Source organism: Marmota flaviventris, chromosome 12 (assembly GCF_047511675.1).
Source record: "Marmota flaviventris isolate mMarFla1 chromosome 12, mMarFla1.hap1, whole genome shotgun sequence".
Classification (NCBI taxonomy): domain Eukaryota; kingdom Metazoa; phylum Chordata; class Mammalia; order Rodentia; family Sciuridae; genus Marmota; species Marmota flaviventris.
Window position 1 is genome coordinate 41,528,923 of NC_092509.1, and position 18,170 is coordinate 41,547,092.

The window sequence follows — 18,170 nt, forward strand, 5'->3', positions numbered from 1 at the left end:
ATTCATGATTTATGATAATGGTTGCTGTGGAAGACTAAGTCATTTACATTTATTGAGCTCGTTTTTTTGTTTATAGTTTCAGACATTGTAGAGGATTGTAAAATCCATTAAATGATATGTATAGGACTAATAATAATAGCATAAAAATATACCAGAAACCAATTGGAATTTCACTGCATACAATGGATGTTCCTGGTGTTGCTGTAGTTGGGTTGGGGTAGCCTTGTTAGGCTTGATTATGGGAGAGGGGGCATTTTCCTGAAGATAGAGGAATGGTGATACTCAGAAATCTGACAAAACTTTGGCTGGGAAAGGGCAGTGTCCAGATTTTACTAGTCGTTTTTTATTTCCATGGGCATTTATTTGCAGCTGCTGTCCGCCTATTAGATCTCATTTCTAGAGCCTGGAGAAGGGAAAACAGACATAGATGAGAAGTGCAATAATAAAAAAATTGTACAAAGAGCTCTGGGAGTATAAACAAAAGGTGGTTTCTCTGTAGGAGTTATAGAACATTGACTGGCATACATTTAGCTCACTTGAGTATAGTAATAGGCCTCAGTTTTTCAGCTTTATAGTGATTTGGTCAATTATTTTGAATTTGGGGGTCACACCCAAATAGGATTGAAGTAGTGGACGTAGGCAAATAGAACACAGCCATGCTCGAGGGTACTAGGCAGGATGCTGCAACCCTGCTTAAAGTATATTTGAATTTTCTTGGGGGAACTCTCCTTTGAAAAGACTACACATAATTGGCAAGCCCTTGGGCCAGTTGGCCAAGTTTTTCTTTGCCTATTCTGTGTATACCAGAAATAATTACTTAATTCAGTCTCACTTATAAGGATATGGATTTTCACTGTGTCCATCTGAAAGTGGTAACTGCCTTCCTCTGCCAAACTTAAACAATTACTTTTTATATATTAATTGATAGAAAAGAAAAGAAGCAAATTTTCCAACAGCCATCGTGCCCTTTGGAGGAGGGTGACTCATATTAGATACCCCAGTATAAGGGAAGACCAAAGTCATCAATATGGGTTAGATAGCTGGCCAAGAGCCTTGTGCACATTTGATCTAGTTTCCCGAGTAAGTTCGTCAATAGAGCCACAAGTCACAGCATTAAATGTCCACACGGGATTGGCAACAAGTTTTTGAAATGCAGTGCTGACTCCTGGAATTCTCTTTTGGGCAGACTGTGTAGTAACTGGATGATAGATCACCCAAATACATGCTGTATGAAGCATGGAATTGAGCAGGCACACACAGAGTTGATCAAAGAAATGCATGAAGGTCTTGCACTGTACAAATGTACAGTGATATCATAGTAGATACAGCAGTCCCAGACTGTGAAGGTGCTGCTGCCAAATGGAAGAGGTTGGTTTAAATGACCTCCAAAGAACCTTCCAGATTTAGACACAGTGATGTTTTTACTCTTTGGCTGTACACAGGGCATGACCTGCTGGGATAGAAAATATGTTGGCTCATGTTTTAACCAAATGTGTCAAGCAAAAGAATAGTACACCTTTGTTTTTTATGTTATTCTAAAGTAGCTCACATCTTTTTATAAAGCAAAACTATACTACTTGGCCATGACTGTGTTATCATCTGATAATCTTAGATTTGTGAGGGTTTAATAGCAGAAAACAAAGATATTGGTTCTATATTAGCTAGTTCGATTCCCTTAATACTTTGTTTTGGTAATTCAAGTGCTCCTTGGCTGGTTGAGAGGCAAGACCAAATTTCACTTGATGAGATATTAAGGTTAGATCCTTGCAAAAGTTTGAGATGAAGTCCTCACTGTCCTATTTGATTCTGCGTTATTAGAAACTCAAAGTGAGTTGTGCTTTATTTGTTGATGCTGCAAAGAAATGACCTTGGAATTCAAGATGTAATGGAGATACCATAATTCTTAATGTATTTAGAAAATAATCTTGGGCAGCCAATCTCAGAAAAGATTGCTGAGAATGTGCATCTATGCTTTTCACATATTTCATACTTGTATCGGTTCAGTATAATTATACATGTGTAATGGTGGTATTCATTCATACATATTCATACGTACACACAATATAACAATATGATTTGGGCAATATCATTTCCCAAATCATATTGGTAGAGAAATTCTTAAAGTTCTTTCAGTAGGTAGGAACCTACTTCAGTTATTTGCTACTTTTTTCAAATGTAAAAAGTTTGAATTGCCCTTGTTTCATATGTTTAAAGTATGGGCTAAAGAGAAGAACATTGTTATCACTATGGCTTTTATCTGCAAAATATGAAGAAGTGAGGGATATTGATTTATTGATTTTCATGGCTTCATCCCCTTCTTTTTGGCTGCCCTTATGCAGATAACCATGCAAAATTATTGAGAATTAGAACCTGTAGTACATATAGTAGCATTTACTAATGATGTTAGCAATAACAATATAAAGAAACGTTACAGAGGCCTTGAGGATCTGTTGTTATAAACCAAAAAATCCACTCCTTGGTGTCCAGAAATCATAACTGGAACTGTTTGGAAGCCTGAGGAAAGAAATCCTGTGCTAATAATGGTGTGGTTTACCAAATTAATGAAGGACCCGGATGTGTCTACACTGCCTTAGCTGAGAAGAAAGGAAGCACTTGGGGAAGGAAACTTGCTTGTTTTCTTTCTTTCTTTTCATCTTGCCATTCTAGTGCAAAGACTCTGAGAGGTCTGTGCTGCGTAAGGAGGGTTGAAGTCCTCCCCTGCTACATTCTGTGTAGCAACCAGGGTGTTACTGTGCATTCAGAACTATCCAGCTATCTAGCCAGGAAGCGGCTTCTGTCTTGCTATTGGTGCATCCTCTATATGTAGCAGACGTGTGCATGGGACTAATCCATATTTCCTTATAATTCTACTCAACATTAAACAGTGTTGCAATCCAAGTTGAGGGCCGAACCATTTTGCTGTAGAAAATGGGAAAGTAAAGTTCTCGAACATTTTGGCCTACTTATTTTTGTGGCTGTAATTCACCATATCCCTTATCTTCACTTTATTTTATTTTTCTGTCCAGTGGAAGAAGACACAGAAGAAAGTTCACGGTCAGGGAGAGAATCGGTTTCCACAGCCAGTGATCAGCCTTCGCACTCTCTGGAGAGACAGATGAATGGGAACCAAGAGAAAGGGGACAAGACTGATAGGAAAAAGGACAAAACTGGAAAAGAGAAGAAAAAAGATAGAGAAAAGGAAAAGGATAAAATGAAAGCCAAGAAGGGGATGCTGAAGGGTTTGGGAGACATGTTCAGGTAAGTCTTCACCACCATCAACCAGAGAGCATCCTTACATATACAGTCATGTGCCACTTAACAATAAGGATGCCTTCTGAGAAATGCATCTTAGGGGGTTTCATCATTGTGCGAACATGTTGGAACTTACGTGGTATAGCCTACTGCATGCTCGGCTATGTGGTGTATGCTGTTATATGTGTGGTCCGTGGTCTACCAAAATGTTAGGTGTCCCATGACTGTATATGACTGTGAGGTTTAAGTAAAAAAAAAACACAAGAAGCACAGATTTGAAAACAGTATCTTTGAAGTCAACCAAAATTCTTTTATTATTTCCAGTCTTAGCTACTGCATTTCTGTTTTTTTAAGGATTTTGCTTTAGTTATTTTAGCAGCCTTCAACATTGATATCTTGCCAACCATGTAAATAACCCTGGAGAAGAAGGAGGGAGTCCTCTGTGTCTTCACTCTGTACAAGAGGAAGAGGCCCACTGAAACAAAGGGCTATTAAAGCAGTGTTTGTTCTTTTTTTGTGTGTGGGAACAATGGTTCATTATTTAAATTTAACACAGAGCTCAAGTTAGTGGTAGCATTTAAAGGTTCATTAATAACAAGTCTAATAAAAAAACGTTACAGATAGAGCCTCAATTAAGCCATGTTGATTAATTTAATACTTATTACTTTAGTCTGTAAAGATTTCATTAAATGTAGTTTCTGCCTGTTTCTTGACAGTTGTTTTTGTGTCCCTAAATTATACTCTAGGATTACTTAGCATATCATTTTTTACAAATCATTGCTATACAATAAAAGTGACAAGTTGTTCAGAAGTTTCACTGAAACTCCCCCATAAATGTTCATCTAAGGTGATTTATAATATACAGGCATTTAATGTTAAATATAAAGATTGCTTGATTGTTCCATAAATTAAAGCCCTAAACATATCAAGATGATGGTTTAAAATTGAAAACATACAGCACAGCCTCTTGACTTTTCAAAAAGTAGATATCCTACATTATGAATCCCTTCTTTTTAACTTGTTTTTAATTGCAAAATGTGAACAAGAGTTTTTATTTTCATGGAATTCTCTGATTTACGATCCTTGGGTTGACCTCAATAACTCAGGGTGTTACAGACATGTCAGATCTGGAAAGTTGAGGAATCAGGACTCAGCTGGAAGGTTACGCAACACAGCAGTTGTGTTCTGTAGATGTATTTAAGTCAAGTGCATGGAAGAAGGAAACTATAGATTCATATTAACACAAAAATCTAGCCTGTTCACAATATTATCTTTAGTTTAAAATAGGATTCATTTCTCTCTCCAAAGATTCAGAGCAGTGGGATCTTCATCGTTTTTCATTAGACTTTTTCTTGTTTCTATACTGCTCCTTCCAAATCCATTTTCAGTCAAATCATCTTTCTTCATTATATTCCATGTCTAAAAATATTTACAGAATGAAATAGCTCTTACTGCCACTTTGTTTCAGCTCCTATGTTAGCCAGGGGGCTTTTCTTTCCATATATGCAATCTGACAGCTCAGAAACTAGTACCTACACAATGCACAGACATAAGGCTGCTGTCCATTAATTAAAATTTAAGGAATTTGTGCTACTGTCTTCTTTAAATTAGAGAATAATAGGTGGAAGGAAACCTCCTGTAAGAATGCAGCATAGTCGCATTTCCAGGGCTCTCCTGAAGGCATATTGAAAACTAATGGCTTGTTAGTTTTCATTCATCAACCAACATTTATCTGGACTTGTTATGATGTAATGGGTAAACAAACTTCCAGTCTTTTGGGATTACATTAATTATAAATCATCTTTGTCTGCAATTTGCAACTTCAATGGTAGACTTGCAATTTGGGACCAGAGGAGTAGGCTGTGGGCAAAATGTATATTGTTTTAAAGGGACCGTGAACACTTCCTGACCCTCTTTTTCTTAAATGGCCAGCAGAACATTTTATGATATTTTCTCTAGGTCTAAATCCATAAACTTTACCTATAGTCTGTAAAGAAAGCCAGCCTTGTAGTAAAAAAAAATTGACCCATTTATTACTTCAAAAACCTGTTTACTCTTGGGATGGGGTTGTGGCTCAGAGGTAGAGTGCTCGCCTAGCATGCATGAGGCATAAAAATAAAATAAAGGTATTGTGTCCACCTACAACTAAAAAATAAATGTTTAAAAAAATTAAAAAGAAAAAATCCCTGATTACTCTTGAAAATCAAATTATATATTCTGGGTTAGGGGCTGAAATTTATTTCATTTTTTTTTCTTTCTTTTTTTTTTTAAATGAGGCTAATATTTTTCAAGTATTTAACAATGGCTGGTAAGAAAATCATAGATATCTAAACTTCTCTGGATACCTGGAATCAGTAGTTTGCTAAAGTCAGCCCACATTTATTTATGAGAGCAGTTTTTTATAAATTTTGCAAATCATTGTTAAGCCTAACCTTTATTAAAAATTAAGTAGATCATATAAAAATCAGAAATAATTAATACTCAAAATTCATCACTTCCTAATCACACTGGTGATTACTGTCCTGCTCTTCCCAGCACTGTGTCCAGTGACGACATACTGGTAGCTTAAAAGTCAGCCATGGAGAAAGGATTTATACCAGGGAAGTCCATGAATTCTAGGAAACAGAGCTTATCTCTCAGGAGAACAGCATGCTGCCACATGGTGGGGAATGGAAGAACTGAGCAGAGTCCCAGTGTCTTGTCTAGAACCCTTGCTTGTGGCTGCATTCTTTCTGATCACAAGCCTCAGCCCTGTAGGACTGAAGTTTGCCAAACTATGCTCCTTGAAAATGAGTGAGCATTATCTATTAAATATAAAAGAAGTTTTTTTTTTCTCTCTTTTTTTGTTGGCTTGCAGTTCTGGCTTCCTAGCATTATTATATGTCATTATTATTTAAGTGTTGTTAGATTTTTAAAAACATTTTTAAACAGTCTTTCTTACCTACTGGATCTGATTATTTGAGACAACCCTTCTAGTTGATTCTTTTTATGTTTTGTTCTTTTTAAAACAATATAGTCGAAGATAGTAAAATTTTAAAATTAGTTTCTTCCTTTCTCTTTGTTCTTTTCAGGAGAATAGGATGTGATTTTCTTAGCAGTGGTGCTTTGAAATAGCTCAATCAAAAGGTGTATATGCATGAAGATTTCTTTCTATAGTTCATAAGAGGTGCTGCTATGATGGGCTGGGCAGGGACTAAGCGGTGGTGTGTCTGTGATTGTTGTTTTCCTTTTGTGGTTCACATAACAAAAAGAAAAGTGGCAGGTGCTTTAGATATTGGGAGTCTAGCTTTCTAGATAAATGTGTCAGCGTATAAGCTTTTTCTCTTTAGTCGGCTTGACAAAGTCGTGTTTTCCTTCAAAACCAGGCTCACTCCTCCACTGTCCATCCTGATTCTTTCATCATGTGCGTGTACACACAGATGCATGCATGCACACCTACACACACACACACACACACACACACACACTCACACACACTCTCTCACCCTGTTTCTACTTCTGCAGCTTATCTGACATTTTTTGTTAAATACAATGAGGGCCAAACAAAAGATGCTATTTTAAAAACTTACTAAAGGAAGTTAATGGCCCATTGAGGAGGTATTTTTAGTAATTGGCATATACAGATGGCATGGTTTTCTATTTCACACACTGAATGGTAGTCACAAAAATAACTTAATTATTGATAAATAGCTCTAGGAAAGAATGTTGTGACTCCTATGAATCCTTCTTCTCTGTATAAATTATGGAGTATATGAAGGGCAAAAGCTGCCTTAACGCAAGTTTTAAATTGCTAATTTAAATATATAAGGAATCAAATAACAAATACGAAGGGGCACGTGTTTGTATTAATTTCTCCTTGTACATATTGCATCTTCTTTGGCACACAAGGAACTCCTATTGCCTTAATTAAACTGGCTTTGTATCTAAGAAACCTGAGTGTGCTTACAAACGGGTAAACATAACTTGTGAATGCAGTCAGTCTGCATGTGAACCCTAGAGCAGGGGAAGGTCTGGAATTTTGAGTCTTTATGCATATTTGAGGCTCAGATTTGTGGCTATTCAAATTTCATACTATAAAATATTTCTGGGAATTCTGCTATTATATGAGGTTATCTGTGAAGAGGTAACTCAATATTTATTTTAGAATGAGGGAGATAGGTATAATGATTTAAATGTACATTTTTAAAGGAAAGCTAGAGCATTTTTAAGCATGTGTTTTGATCTTAGTTTCCTTCGCCAAATAGAAATTACCAACATGATAATAAAATCCTACTTCTCAGATATTAAGACTTTAAAAATTATAAGCTCTTTCTTTTTTTAAAGCTTTGGAGTAAGTGCAATTTGATACTGCTTTGGTATAAAATTGGAACTATTATCATTTGAATATCAGAGAATTGCATGTACCCTGAAACTGAAGGTTCTTAGAAGTGACCTGTCTATGTTATAGGTTTATTTCTTGCTATAGTCTGTATGTAGTAGTTGAGAACTGATTGCTGGGGAAAGCTAAAGCAAGAGTAATGTTGAAATATTACCATTAAAACAGAATCTTCCAGTTACACATTCAAAATAATTCCCCTGGCCCCTGCCACATTGTTTTATTAAGCTCTGTAAGAGGAAATAGATAACTTGGTCTGAAACCTCATTTGGTTGAAATCAGATATACCTCTGTCTTTTCCTTTTAAAGATGTAATCATTTTCAGAATATAAGGAGCATGCTCAGGTATTAAAACTTCACTACTGTTTGGGTGGCACATCTCAGGTTTGAGAGAATAGCAAACACGTATTATTTTTGCTTCTTTACTCGTGCTTACTAACTGTGTCTGTACCGTGTTTCTCGTTTAGCCTTGCCAAACTGAAGCCTGAGAAGAGATGAACAACAAACCAGATTCAAAAATGTCATGAGCAGCACGTGTTACACAGTTGTTTTTTTTTAAAAACAAACAATAAATTTACTTTCAATGAATTTTGTTGACGAATTTTGTTTACGACATCAGCAGTTTTGATGGTTTGGTAATTTCCATATTAATCAATTTGGAACTTTTAAAATCATGATTTCAAGCTTGGGGGTTTAAATGACTGCTTCAAAAGGCAGAGACAAGTTTTTTCCTATATATTTTAAGTCCGCCCCTTAAAACCATATCTTAGTGGAAAACCATAGTCCTGGCTGCTGGCGTATTCAGAAATCATCAGCATACACCATTTGGATGTCAGAACCAGTGTTTCCAAGATTATTCAAAGTATCACCACTGGTTTGGTTTCCTGTGTAACATGGTGGCTTGGGAACACAGACAGGCAGAGAATGAACCGGATAGAGGCAATGAATTATGTGGGTTGCAGAGGTCACCCATCCAGGTTGAAAGGCAACAGAACACAGATCAGTGACCAAATGGTCCAGTCTAAAGGCATCTTTTTTGACCAAATTTATTCCCTCTATGCATTATAAAAAAATAGACAAAAAAAAAAACCAAGGTGTTGAGAAAATAAATTTCTGTGCTCTGGGATGGCTGAACCAGCAACTTCTCCCAGTGCATAAAAGTAGAGCTACTTTGGCAAATAGTAATCCCAAGGTCTGCTGAGACTGCAAGTCATGAAGTGCACCCTCTTTTATGGATATTTCTGGAAAGAGTCTGCCTGACCAAGTGTTCCAATTTCACATCCAAAGGCTAGTTACTGTAGGTGGAGCTCAGACTACCCTTACTGTGGGAGAACTTCCCTGCCTGGTAAGAAGCCGTAATTCACAATCCCTCCATTATTTGTGGCCCCTTGGGATTTCAAAGACTTTCTAGTTAGCTCTGTTTCCTGAGAATGTTAGCATCCTAATTAAGAATAAATGTGAAAAAGAAAACCATTTAATAAAGGGTCTTATGGAATTGGGCTGAGTGTGTGTGAGAAGGATTGAACTCCGATTGGACTAGGCCGTGGTTTGCAGTCCTACCCTCATCCCATTCCATTGTTGGGAAAATCCTCACCTCACCTGTATTCAAAGGAGATACACATGAATCTGCTCATTTGCCCATGTCAGAAATATCAGGACCTGGAGTTATTTATGACTTGGATTTAATTTCCATGTAGGTTAATGTGGCCAGTTTCACATTGGTAAAATTGAGTGGCATCCTATGCAATCTGCTGCGGATATCAGGAATGCAGCTAAAATAAGCATGTAGAAGTCTACGCCTCTCTAAATGAAACCAAAGGGCAGTACTTTGTAATGAAGAAAAAACTAAGTAAATTTTGCATAATTTCATTTGTTGTCTTATTTGTTACCTGGACAAAGAATAGCTCTGTTTGATAAATGCCCATCCTGGGAGGTTTCCTTGGACTATGTTTTGAATTTGTAAATCCCAAGGGCTTAATGTATGCATCTTTTGATTTGAATCAAAACAGAGATCCCCCCACCTTTTTTCTAACACTGGAAAATAAGTGTCAGACTGACCTGATAGCAAAGACAAGTTCTGGGATAGCTGATATCATATTTTCAAGTATTCTTCTCTTCCTTGTTAGCACTTTTAAATAGAGACCCCCTGACATCTAGAGCGCAGAAGCTGACTGCAAAGGACGCCAGAGGAGGCACAGAGCATGACGGCTGCGCCTTTCTAAGACCTTTCCTGGCGTTCTTTAACGTTTCTTTTCCTCAGACCTGTTTCGTGAATATAGAAGGCAAGTGTCAAGAATGACACTTGCTTTATAGTCTCTGTAAAGCAAACCTTTTCGTAAAGGAAATTTTTGACAGTTCCGAGATGCTAAGTCAATTTCAATTCCAGATTGTGTAGAAATGGAATCTTTTTTATTTCCCTGCAATTGATGTGAAAATTGAAGGCTAGTGACTATTCAGTTTTTAATAACATAGGGTAAATAAATACCATCACACCGATGAAAAATGTACTAGAAGACAGGCTTACCTAGTGACATTCACCACGACATATAATGGAGATACTCTTTCTAAATGTTTTTATTTGTTACCATTAGAGGCCCTCTCTTTTTTACATTACATATGATGGATCAAATACACATTATTCTAAAATATATTTTTAGCAAGCTTCAAATTATTATATAAAGGTAATCATTTTACCCTTTCAGTCTTTTAAAGAATTCCCTGGGGGAGTGACCTCTGACATAATTGAATGTTGGGTGGTTTTCTTCCGACCTATGTTTAATAATAGCCAATTTAGAAACAAGAGAGTAAAATCAGATTAAATTTCAGATCACAGTGACATAACCATGTCTGCTGTTGACCTTTCCTCTTATATTTTGTTTTGTTTTATTTTTAATCCATGTTCTGAGCTAAAGCCAGGCCCCTGAAAGCCCTGCTGATCCTCTTCCCTGTTCCTACCTCAGCAAACCCTTCTTCATTCTCCTGCATCATCAGTGATTGCTCTTTGCTACTGGATCAACCACAGCATCCTAACCCTGCCATTATTTTCCCCATTATAAACACAAAAAAATTCCCCTTCCAATTATGATCTCATTTTCTTTCCTCCATTTCACAGCAATCCTTGGATGCCTTTCTGTTTGCTCTATTTTCTTATTCTCTCTTGAACTCCCTTCAGTGATTCCTTCATCCTGTCTCTGCTCCACAAAGCCTCCTCCTGTCCAGGTCTCTGATGGCCTCTGCATTGACAAATCTGTGTCTGTCCTTCTCCCTCCTCTCATCGACAGACATGCTCCTTACGTTGATCATTCTTCTTCTCTGGAATACCTCTGCTGGGAATTCCTTTCCTTCCCTGCCCACTCCGTTTGGGTCTTCCTGAGTTCATGTTCTGCTCAACCTTTAGTTCCTTCCTCCTCTTCTTTGCTCAATAGCACAATTTTGATAGGCTCAGGAAACAGAACCTTTGGGCTCTAAATACAGTCTATAGGCAGATGACTCCCAAGTTCTCATCTCCTGCCTGTGCATCTTGAAGCTCTAGATCTCTGAAACTAGTCATCTTCTTGACATTCTCATGAATGTTGACCAGATAGTTGAAACATTATGCACACCCACATCAGTCCTGGATAGTCCCTGAGTTTTTCTCTTTCATCTTTCCTGCCTCAGATAATAGCAGACTTGCTTATTCAGTTGGTTAATTCCAAAACCTTAGAGTAATTCTTGACTGTTATTTTTTCCTTATACCATATATTTGATCTGTTAATGTACAAAAGCAAAACCCATTTGGTCTGTTTTCAACCACTGTCCTAGGATGTTTTACTCTCCACCCTGCTCACATGGTGACCACTAATGACCAACATTATCACCCAACAAGATCAGAAATGACAATGGACAACCCTCTAAATTAACTGGAAGAGGGGAAATGGAGAACCCCTAATACAGCAAGTAGGAATATTTTGGTGCAAGCCCCCAGCCTGTTCTCTTGCCAGTTTGGTCAGTAGCCCTTCAGTTGTCTCCCTGTTGCCACTGCCCCATCCCCCCCCCACGCCCCCTGCTGTATTTTTAACACTGTAGCCAAAAGTCACAATGTGTCCCTCCTCTCTCCAACCCCCACTCCCCAAAGCTTCCAATTCAGTCAGACTAAAAGTGAAAACCTTAAGTCATCTGTTGAGAGCCACAGGATCCCCCTACTACAGCCTTTCGGACCCCATTCCCACTACCCTCTAATTTGCTGCCTTTCTCTGGCAACAGTGGCCTCCTCTTCCCTGACCTGCCCAGTCCACTGGAGCCTTTGCCCTTGCTCACACCTCTACCTGGAGTATTCTTTTCTAAGATATCCATGGATTCACTGTCATTTTTTAACATCTTTATTCAAGTATCAGCTTATCAGGGGGATCAATCTAAAATTGCAAATTTGCACTCCCTGCCACCATTGTGTTCACACTTTGGGGCATTATTTTTCTCATTTACACTTAGTAAGAGATGATATGTCCACTTACCTGGTTTACTACTAAGTTGACAACTGCAGCAAGTGGTATCCCTTTTCTTTTTCCCAGCTCTATCCCTCGCAGACTGGTGCATAATCAGTACCCAGTAAATGCAGCAGATGCTGGTGGTTTGAACTTATTCATTGGCCTCTCTGGAATCTTAGAAAGTAGCTCTGCTCCTCTGACTGGGCCTCTTGGAAATGCCTGCAAATAACCCCACCTCAGAGTATCTGTCAACCCATGGTTTATGAAAGCCAGTGTAAATGTATCCCAGTCCTCATGGCCCTTAAAGTGCCAGGCCATGAATTCTACATCCTTAGCCTAGAAAAGGGTCGTCCTCAGACCAGGAGCATGACAAAACCTGGGAGCCTGGCAAAAAGCAGAATCAGGGCTGGGGTCGTAGCTCAGTGGTAAAGCACTTGCCTGGCACGTGTGAGGCCCTAGGTTTGATTCTCAGCACTGCATATAAGTAAATCAATAAAATAAAAGTCCATTGACAACCAAAAAAATTAAATAAGTGAAAGAATCACAGGCCCCACCCCAGACTTGCCGATTCAGTGCTAAGTAACATTGTCCTATGAGTGTTTTCCATGAACTCAAAATATCACGATCTAGGAGATGAGGTCAGCTGGGGTAAGATTCTGTCCCTAAAAGAAGTCAGCATGCTGCTCTTGCTCCTGTGTGAGTGAGTTGGTATAAGGCCTCCTCTGCTCTGAAGCCATAGGCATGGGCAGCTCACCTGCCACCTCTGCCTTACCAACAGGGGGCACTCGACAGCTTTCTCTTTCTCCTCCTGGCCTGGGATCCACAGTCTGCTGAGGCATGTGGGGCCAGCCCCCTCCTGCGGCTTGGAATCTTCTGACGCACTCCTAAATGAAGTGTGGATTGACAAGGTGATGACAACCTCAACTCCTTAGTTTCTCCTTCCATAACATTTATGATATTTATATTGTAACATACATTCTCTTTCTCTCATAACAGTTTTAGTCTTTAGAAAAGAGAAACTTTACCTTCTCTATTTGTACACAGTAACAGGGATTTTGAAATGATCTGATTTAACCACTTACTGTATTCCAGCCTTCCAGTTAATTTTATAGCACTGTCCATTATCACTTTGTAGCCCACGCTTCTGATTTTGTTGGGTGACGTGGCGATCATAATGACTCCTAAGAAGAAAAAGCATTCCTCATGTAGCTTATTACAGCTCACAGTAATCATTCATTGCATGTTGATACCGGTACACACTGTGCTAAGAACATTATTTTTCATAACCCATTTAATCCCCATTACAATCCTTGCAAGTCCTGTTTTTAGCCTTATTTTATGGATAAAGAATCTAAAACATTAAGGTCCAAAGAGTGAACTAACCTACCAAGGGCACCCCATAATTGAAAGGTAGAGCTACATTGAATTTGAATACTGGTCAAACTCTGGGGCTGGGTTCCTGAGCACTATGCAGAACCCACTGAGCCTTCTTGGTCCCTTCCCCCAAATCTACAGGAGCCAAGATTGTTATGAAAGTCACCAGGGGATGTGGCACTGCTGTTGTGCAAGCTGTGATAAAACAGATTCTTATTGTTACCTTAGACATGTGAAGTTAGTATTTTTTGTTCCTACTTTGATTCTGTAGCCTTCTCTTTCTGTGGTTCTTTCTCTCCCCCAAATTATTCTTACTTACTTATTTATTTTTGCAGAACTGAGGTGGAACCCAGAGCATCATACATTCTACACAAGTGCTCTATCACTGAACTACACTCTAGCCCTTCTTCCAGATTATTGTTTTTTTGGTATCAGGGATTGAACTCAGGGACACTTAACCACTGATTTACATCTCTAGCCTTTTTTTTTTTTTTTTTTGTATTTTAGAGACAGGGTCTCAGTGAGTTGCTTAGCCTTGCTAAATTGCTGAGGCTGGCTTTGAACTCGCCATCCTCCTGTCTCTGCTTCCCAAGCTGCTGGCATTACAGCTGTGTGCCATGGAGCCCAGTTCCAAATTATTCTTAAGGATTTTATTACTAGTTCACAAATTACCAATTGCCATATCCCTCCTCCCCTTAACTTACTGTACTACATATGATAGCAGAGGTCCTACTCCAGAATAATAATGATGATGATTAAAAAAAAAAAAAAAGCTAGCTTCTCCTCCCACTCTTTCAAGGTGGCTTTATACAGTCCTATAACTGCTCTTTTCCTGTTTTCATATCTCACTTATCCTTTTCTTACTATATGTCTTCTTGAATCTAGATTTTGCACCACCACTGCTCTCTCTCTTATTTTTCCCTATTAAATAAGTGTGAGGTCACTTCCTCAGAATGTTTCTAGTCATGACCTGCTTGACAATTGCCTCGGAGGTTTCCAGCGTCTTCCCCTCCCATCTTTAACATGCCCTGGCAGTGCTGCCCAGACTCCAACACTGCCTGATCCTTGACCGCCCAGAAGTCACAGCTCGCCCCAGAAGTCACAGCTTTGCCCCTCAGCTGTTGGGCTGAGAGTCTCTTGCCTCAGATCTGTCTGGCATCCTCAAACCTAGCCTTTTTCAAGTTTTTGCTAACTGATTTGTGCAGGGGAAAGAACCTTTTAAGCAAATTCCTGCTTTTCCTCATTGATGTTCGCCATTAGGAAAGCATCCCAAGTTGAACTTTAGACTCCCTACAATTTCAAGTTTGTTTTCCTTCTTTCTTTAAGATTTTTATCTTAGTTTTGTATGTAGTGCTAAAAAAACATTTCTTTGAGAAAATGAAAATGATGATGTCTAATTTAGCTCACAGGTTGATTCTGGAAGACATTAAACTTTAGACCAAATGTGAACCGGTTCTTGGAGGGACTGGTGATTTTCCTTTGATACTCTCTCAAGAGCACAGCAGCACCAGCTGCCTGTTGTTGCTTGAAGCACAGTGGCAAAGCATTGATGATCATTTATGAGGAATATTCTGCTGCCACCTGAGCTGTCCTAGCCATAGCAGGGGAAAGGTGATTGCCCTTTAATAAAGGTGGCTTGAAGTGCCTCCCCATTCAGGTGTATATGTTTTCAAGTGAGCAGTAAATCTACTGATGGACAATCAAATTTCAGCCCTTGATGAGTGTCTTATTAAAGACTAACTTTTACTGCTCCTTTGCAAGTTGGCGGAGACAAGCTGCAGACGGGAAGTTGAGGCAGCCTTTAGCTTGTGGAGTGTTGTCTGATTCAGTCCATAACCCAGATACGTGCTTCTGGCAGGAAAGGCCCAGCTACCTGTTGCAGGGCTAAGTTTGGGCTTTTAGCACTGATTGCTTCTTAAGAGATCAGCTTCATTGTACATCCATTCCCTGCTTCTCTGTCCCACCCTGTCAGCTGTCGTGCTATGTGACTCTGAAATAAGTACAGCAGATAGATGCATCCACAGAACATTCTTCCTGCCTTTCACAAAAAAATTACCTGGCCAGTAAAATATATTCTGAGCATTTTACCACTCACCTGGCAAAAACTATTTGTAATGATGAGCAGGTAGATTTATTGTTGTTTTCTTTAAGCCTAGATTTAGAGTGTGTGTGTGATGTTTTTAGTAAGTGGGAAGTAAAACCTCTTCATACATTCAACAGATAACTACTAGTAGACCCACTGCATCCTGGGCACTGAGGTAGGGGTCAGGGATATAGTTAGAGGTGACAGGCACTGGTCTGTTGATAAGCATGCCCTGCTCCAGGGAGACTTGAGAAAGGTGGATGTGGAAATTCCTCTGAGAACTTACAGCAAGTGGACCTAGATCAGGCTAGAGAGACTGTTTCTTTCCAGAAAATGACTTTAAAATTGAGATCCCAAAGATGTTTTGAATTCTCTATCTGAAGGAAATATTGAAAGAAAGGAGTATTTTACATCAGTGAGATTCAAACTTTTTTAAAAAAAAAATTATGCAGAGTAAGAAAAATGTTCTTACCTTGCAACCTAGTGAATGTGCAACACACACCACTAACTAAAATAAAAATTTCACAAAATACTTGCTCTTCTGTACGTAAGGCACTATGTTGTATTTTGTTAACAGGCAGTGTAGTATAGTGGTTAAGAGCTTGCACTCTGAAGTTAGATTGCTTGAGTAAAATCCCAGCTATACGGTCACCCTTGAATCTTGGACACATTGATTAACCTCTTTGTGCTTTACTCATCTCAGTAGAATATGCATACCAACTACCTCTCAGAGTTATTTTGAACCTAGAATTAGCATAGAAAATCATTTTAGGACTGCTGCTGGTACTGAGCAAGCATTAGGTAGATACGACCTACTGTTGCTGTTGTTATTCTTTATTGATTTAAAAATGCTAGGTGAGTACAAACAAATCAACTTTTACAGCTTAGCATGTTCCACCAGACAATTTGAAAAAAAAAAAAAATAGTTTGATGGTGGAAATCATCTAGTGACCTTGGAGAGGCAGAATGGCTTTTCATAAATAACCCAGGAATATATCCTAAGGACCATGGTTAAACATTCAAGAGAACGGCTTGATAAAATAATAAATCTGTAGAAAATTAAGAGATGCCCCTCACTGCACTGCATAGTGTGAACTGAAGGGCAGGAATCTGGTGAGGCTGGGAATTCTGTTAGGTAGCTGTTGCAGTTGTGGTCACACATGGTGGCCATAGGGACAGAGTGGAATTCAGGAGACTTGGTTGTTTAATTAAATGTAGGAAGAAAAACAAGGGAGAAGAACAGTAAGAAATCTCACAGTTTTGGCCTGACCAACTGGGTGGATAGTCACACACTGACTGAAAGACATTGGAGGATGATCAGTGTGAAACAAAGGTGACAGGGTGAGTCTTGTGGCTGTGATAGGTCTAAATGGAGTTTCCTGATGAGTAGATGAGAGACTCCAGACAGGTAAAGCGATTCTTGAAATCATAGCAGTATGCATGGAGGGGTCTGCCTGGGAAGTAGGGAGGAATAGCAGGTGAAGCCCATGAATATGAGGCCCCTACAAATATGGGGAGCAGTACAGGGCGGGGATTGGGACTGTGGAGGGAGGCAATGGTGACAGGAGGGGATCTGCAGAGAGAGGAGGAAAACCAGGAGTGTGGTCATAACAGCCGTTAGAACAAGGGTGCTGGGTTTTGTTTTTGTTTTTTACTAGAATGATGTAGTCAATAGTACTCCTGCTGAGAGCACAAAACCTGCTCCTGGCCTTGGCTGTGTGGGAGTGATTAGTCAGTGGTGCCACTGGGCCTGCTTTGAGCGGTTGCCCACTGCTGAGTAATAGTGTCAGTGTTTCTCTACGGTGCCAGTGTAGACAGTCTCTTATGCCTAGGTTTGTTCCGAGTTGAGAACATCTTACACTAGTTAATTAATTTAAGAAGTAAAGTTTTTTCCCCAACATTTCCTACACAAAATCAGGGCCAAATTTCTATAATGTTTGAGCAATAGAAATGACATTTTAAATGGCATATTAATTCCAATGCAGATTTTGACGAAGGATTGTAGAATTTAGGTTATAAAGAAATTATTTTAAGTAAACTATTACCAAAATACACCTTGTTAACAAAATAAATGTAATGACTTGTTTTGTTGACGGTGGATCATGTCTGTCTTTCAGGGGTGAGATAATTTATCCTCTTGTTTTGTTTTCTTTTCTCTTTTATGTTGGCAGTTGTGCTATTGTCCAGCATGTGACCTTCCCTTCCCCAGTGGCAGGTATAAGTTAAGGGCCCTGATGTCATTAGACTCTAAATCAGCCACATTGTTCTGAACTTCCCTCACGTTTATACAACAAAAATATTTAGGTCAGATAAATAGTTTTCTTCATCCAAGTGTCAATATTAGATTTCTCTTTTTTGAAAACCATTTCTGAAAAAGTGTGCCATGATGGTGGCATAAGCCTGTAATCCCGGCAACTTGGAAGCCTGAGGCAGGAGAATTGCAAGTTCAAGGCCAGCCTCAGCAACTTAGTGAGACTCTTAGAAACTTAATGAGACCCTATCTCAAAATAAAAAATAAAAAGAGTTGGGGATTTGGGGATGTAGCTAAGTGGTAGAGCTCCCCTGGGTTCAATTCCCAGTACTAAAAAAAAAAAAGAGGAAAATTGTGATAGTTAAGCACTAT

At 38.9% G+C, this 18,170-nt stretch overlaps 1 protein-coding gene across 20 annotated transcripts in view; it reads left to right on the forward strand.

Annotated features, from left to right (window-relative positions):
* Positions 1–18,170, forward strand: part of Pard3 (par-3 family cell polarity regulator) — a 660,013-nt gene that overhangs the window by 457,646 nt on the left and 184,197 nt on the right. For 17 of the 20 annotated variants that reach the window (XM_027928488.3, XM_027928495.3, XM_071599891.1 and 14 more), the window contains one exon: positions 3,027–3,258. In XM_027928488.3, the coding sequence (XP_027784289.2) occupies positions 3,027–3,258 (232 nt within the window). Of the gene's footprint in view, positions 1–3,026; positions 3,259–8,094; positions 8,177–18,170 lie in introns of those variants that run through there. The other 3 variants (XM_027928501.2, XM_071599898.1, XM_027928503.3) reach the window with 1 other exon arrangement.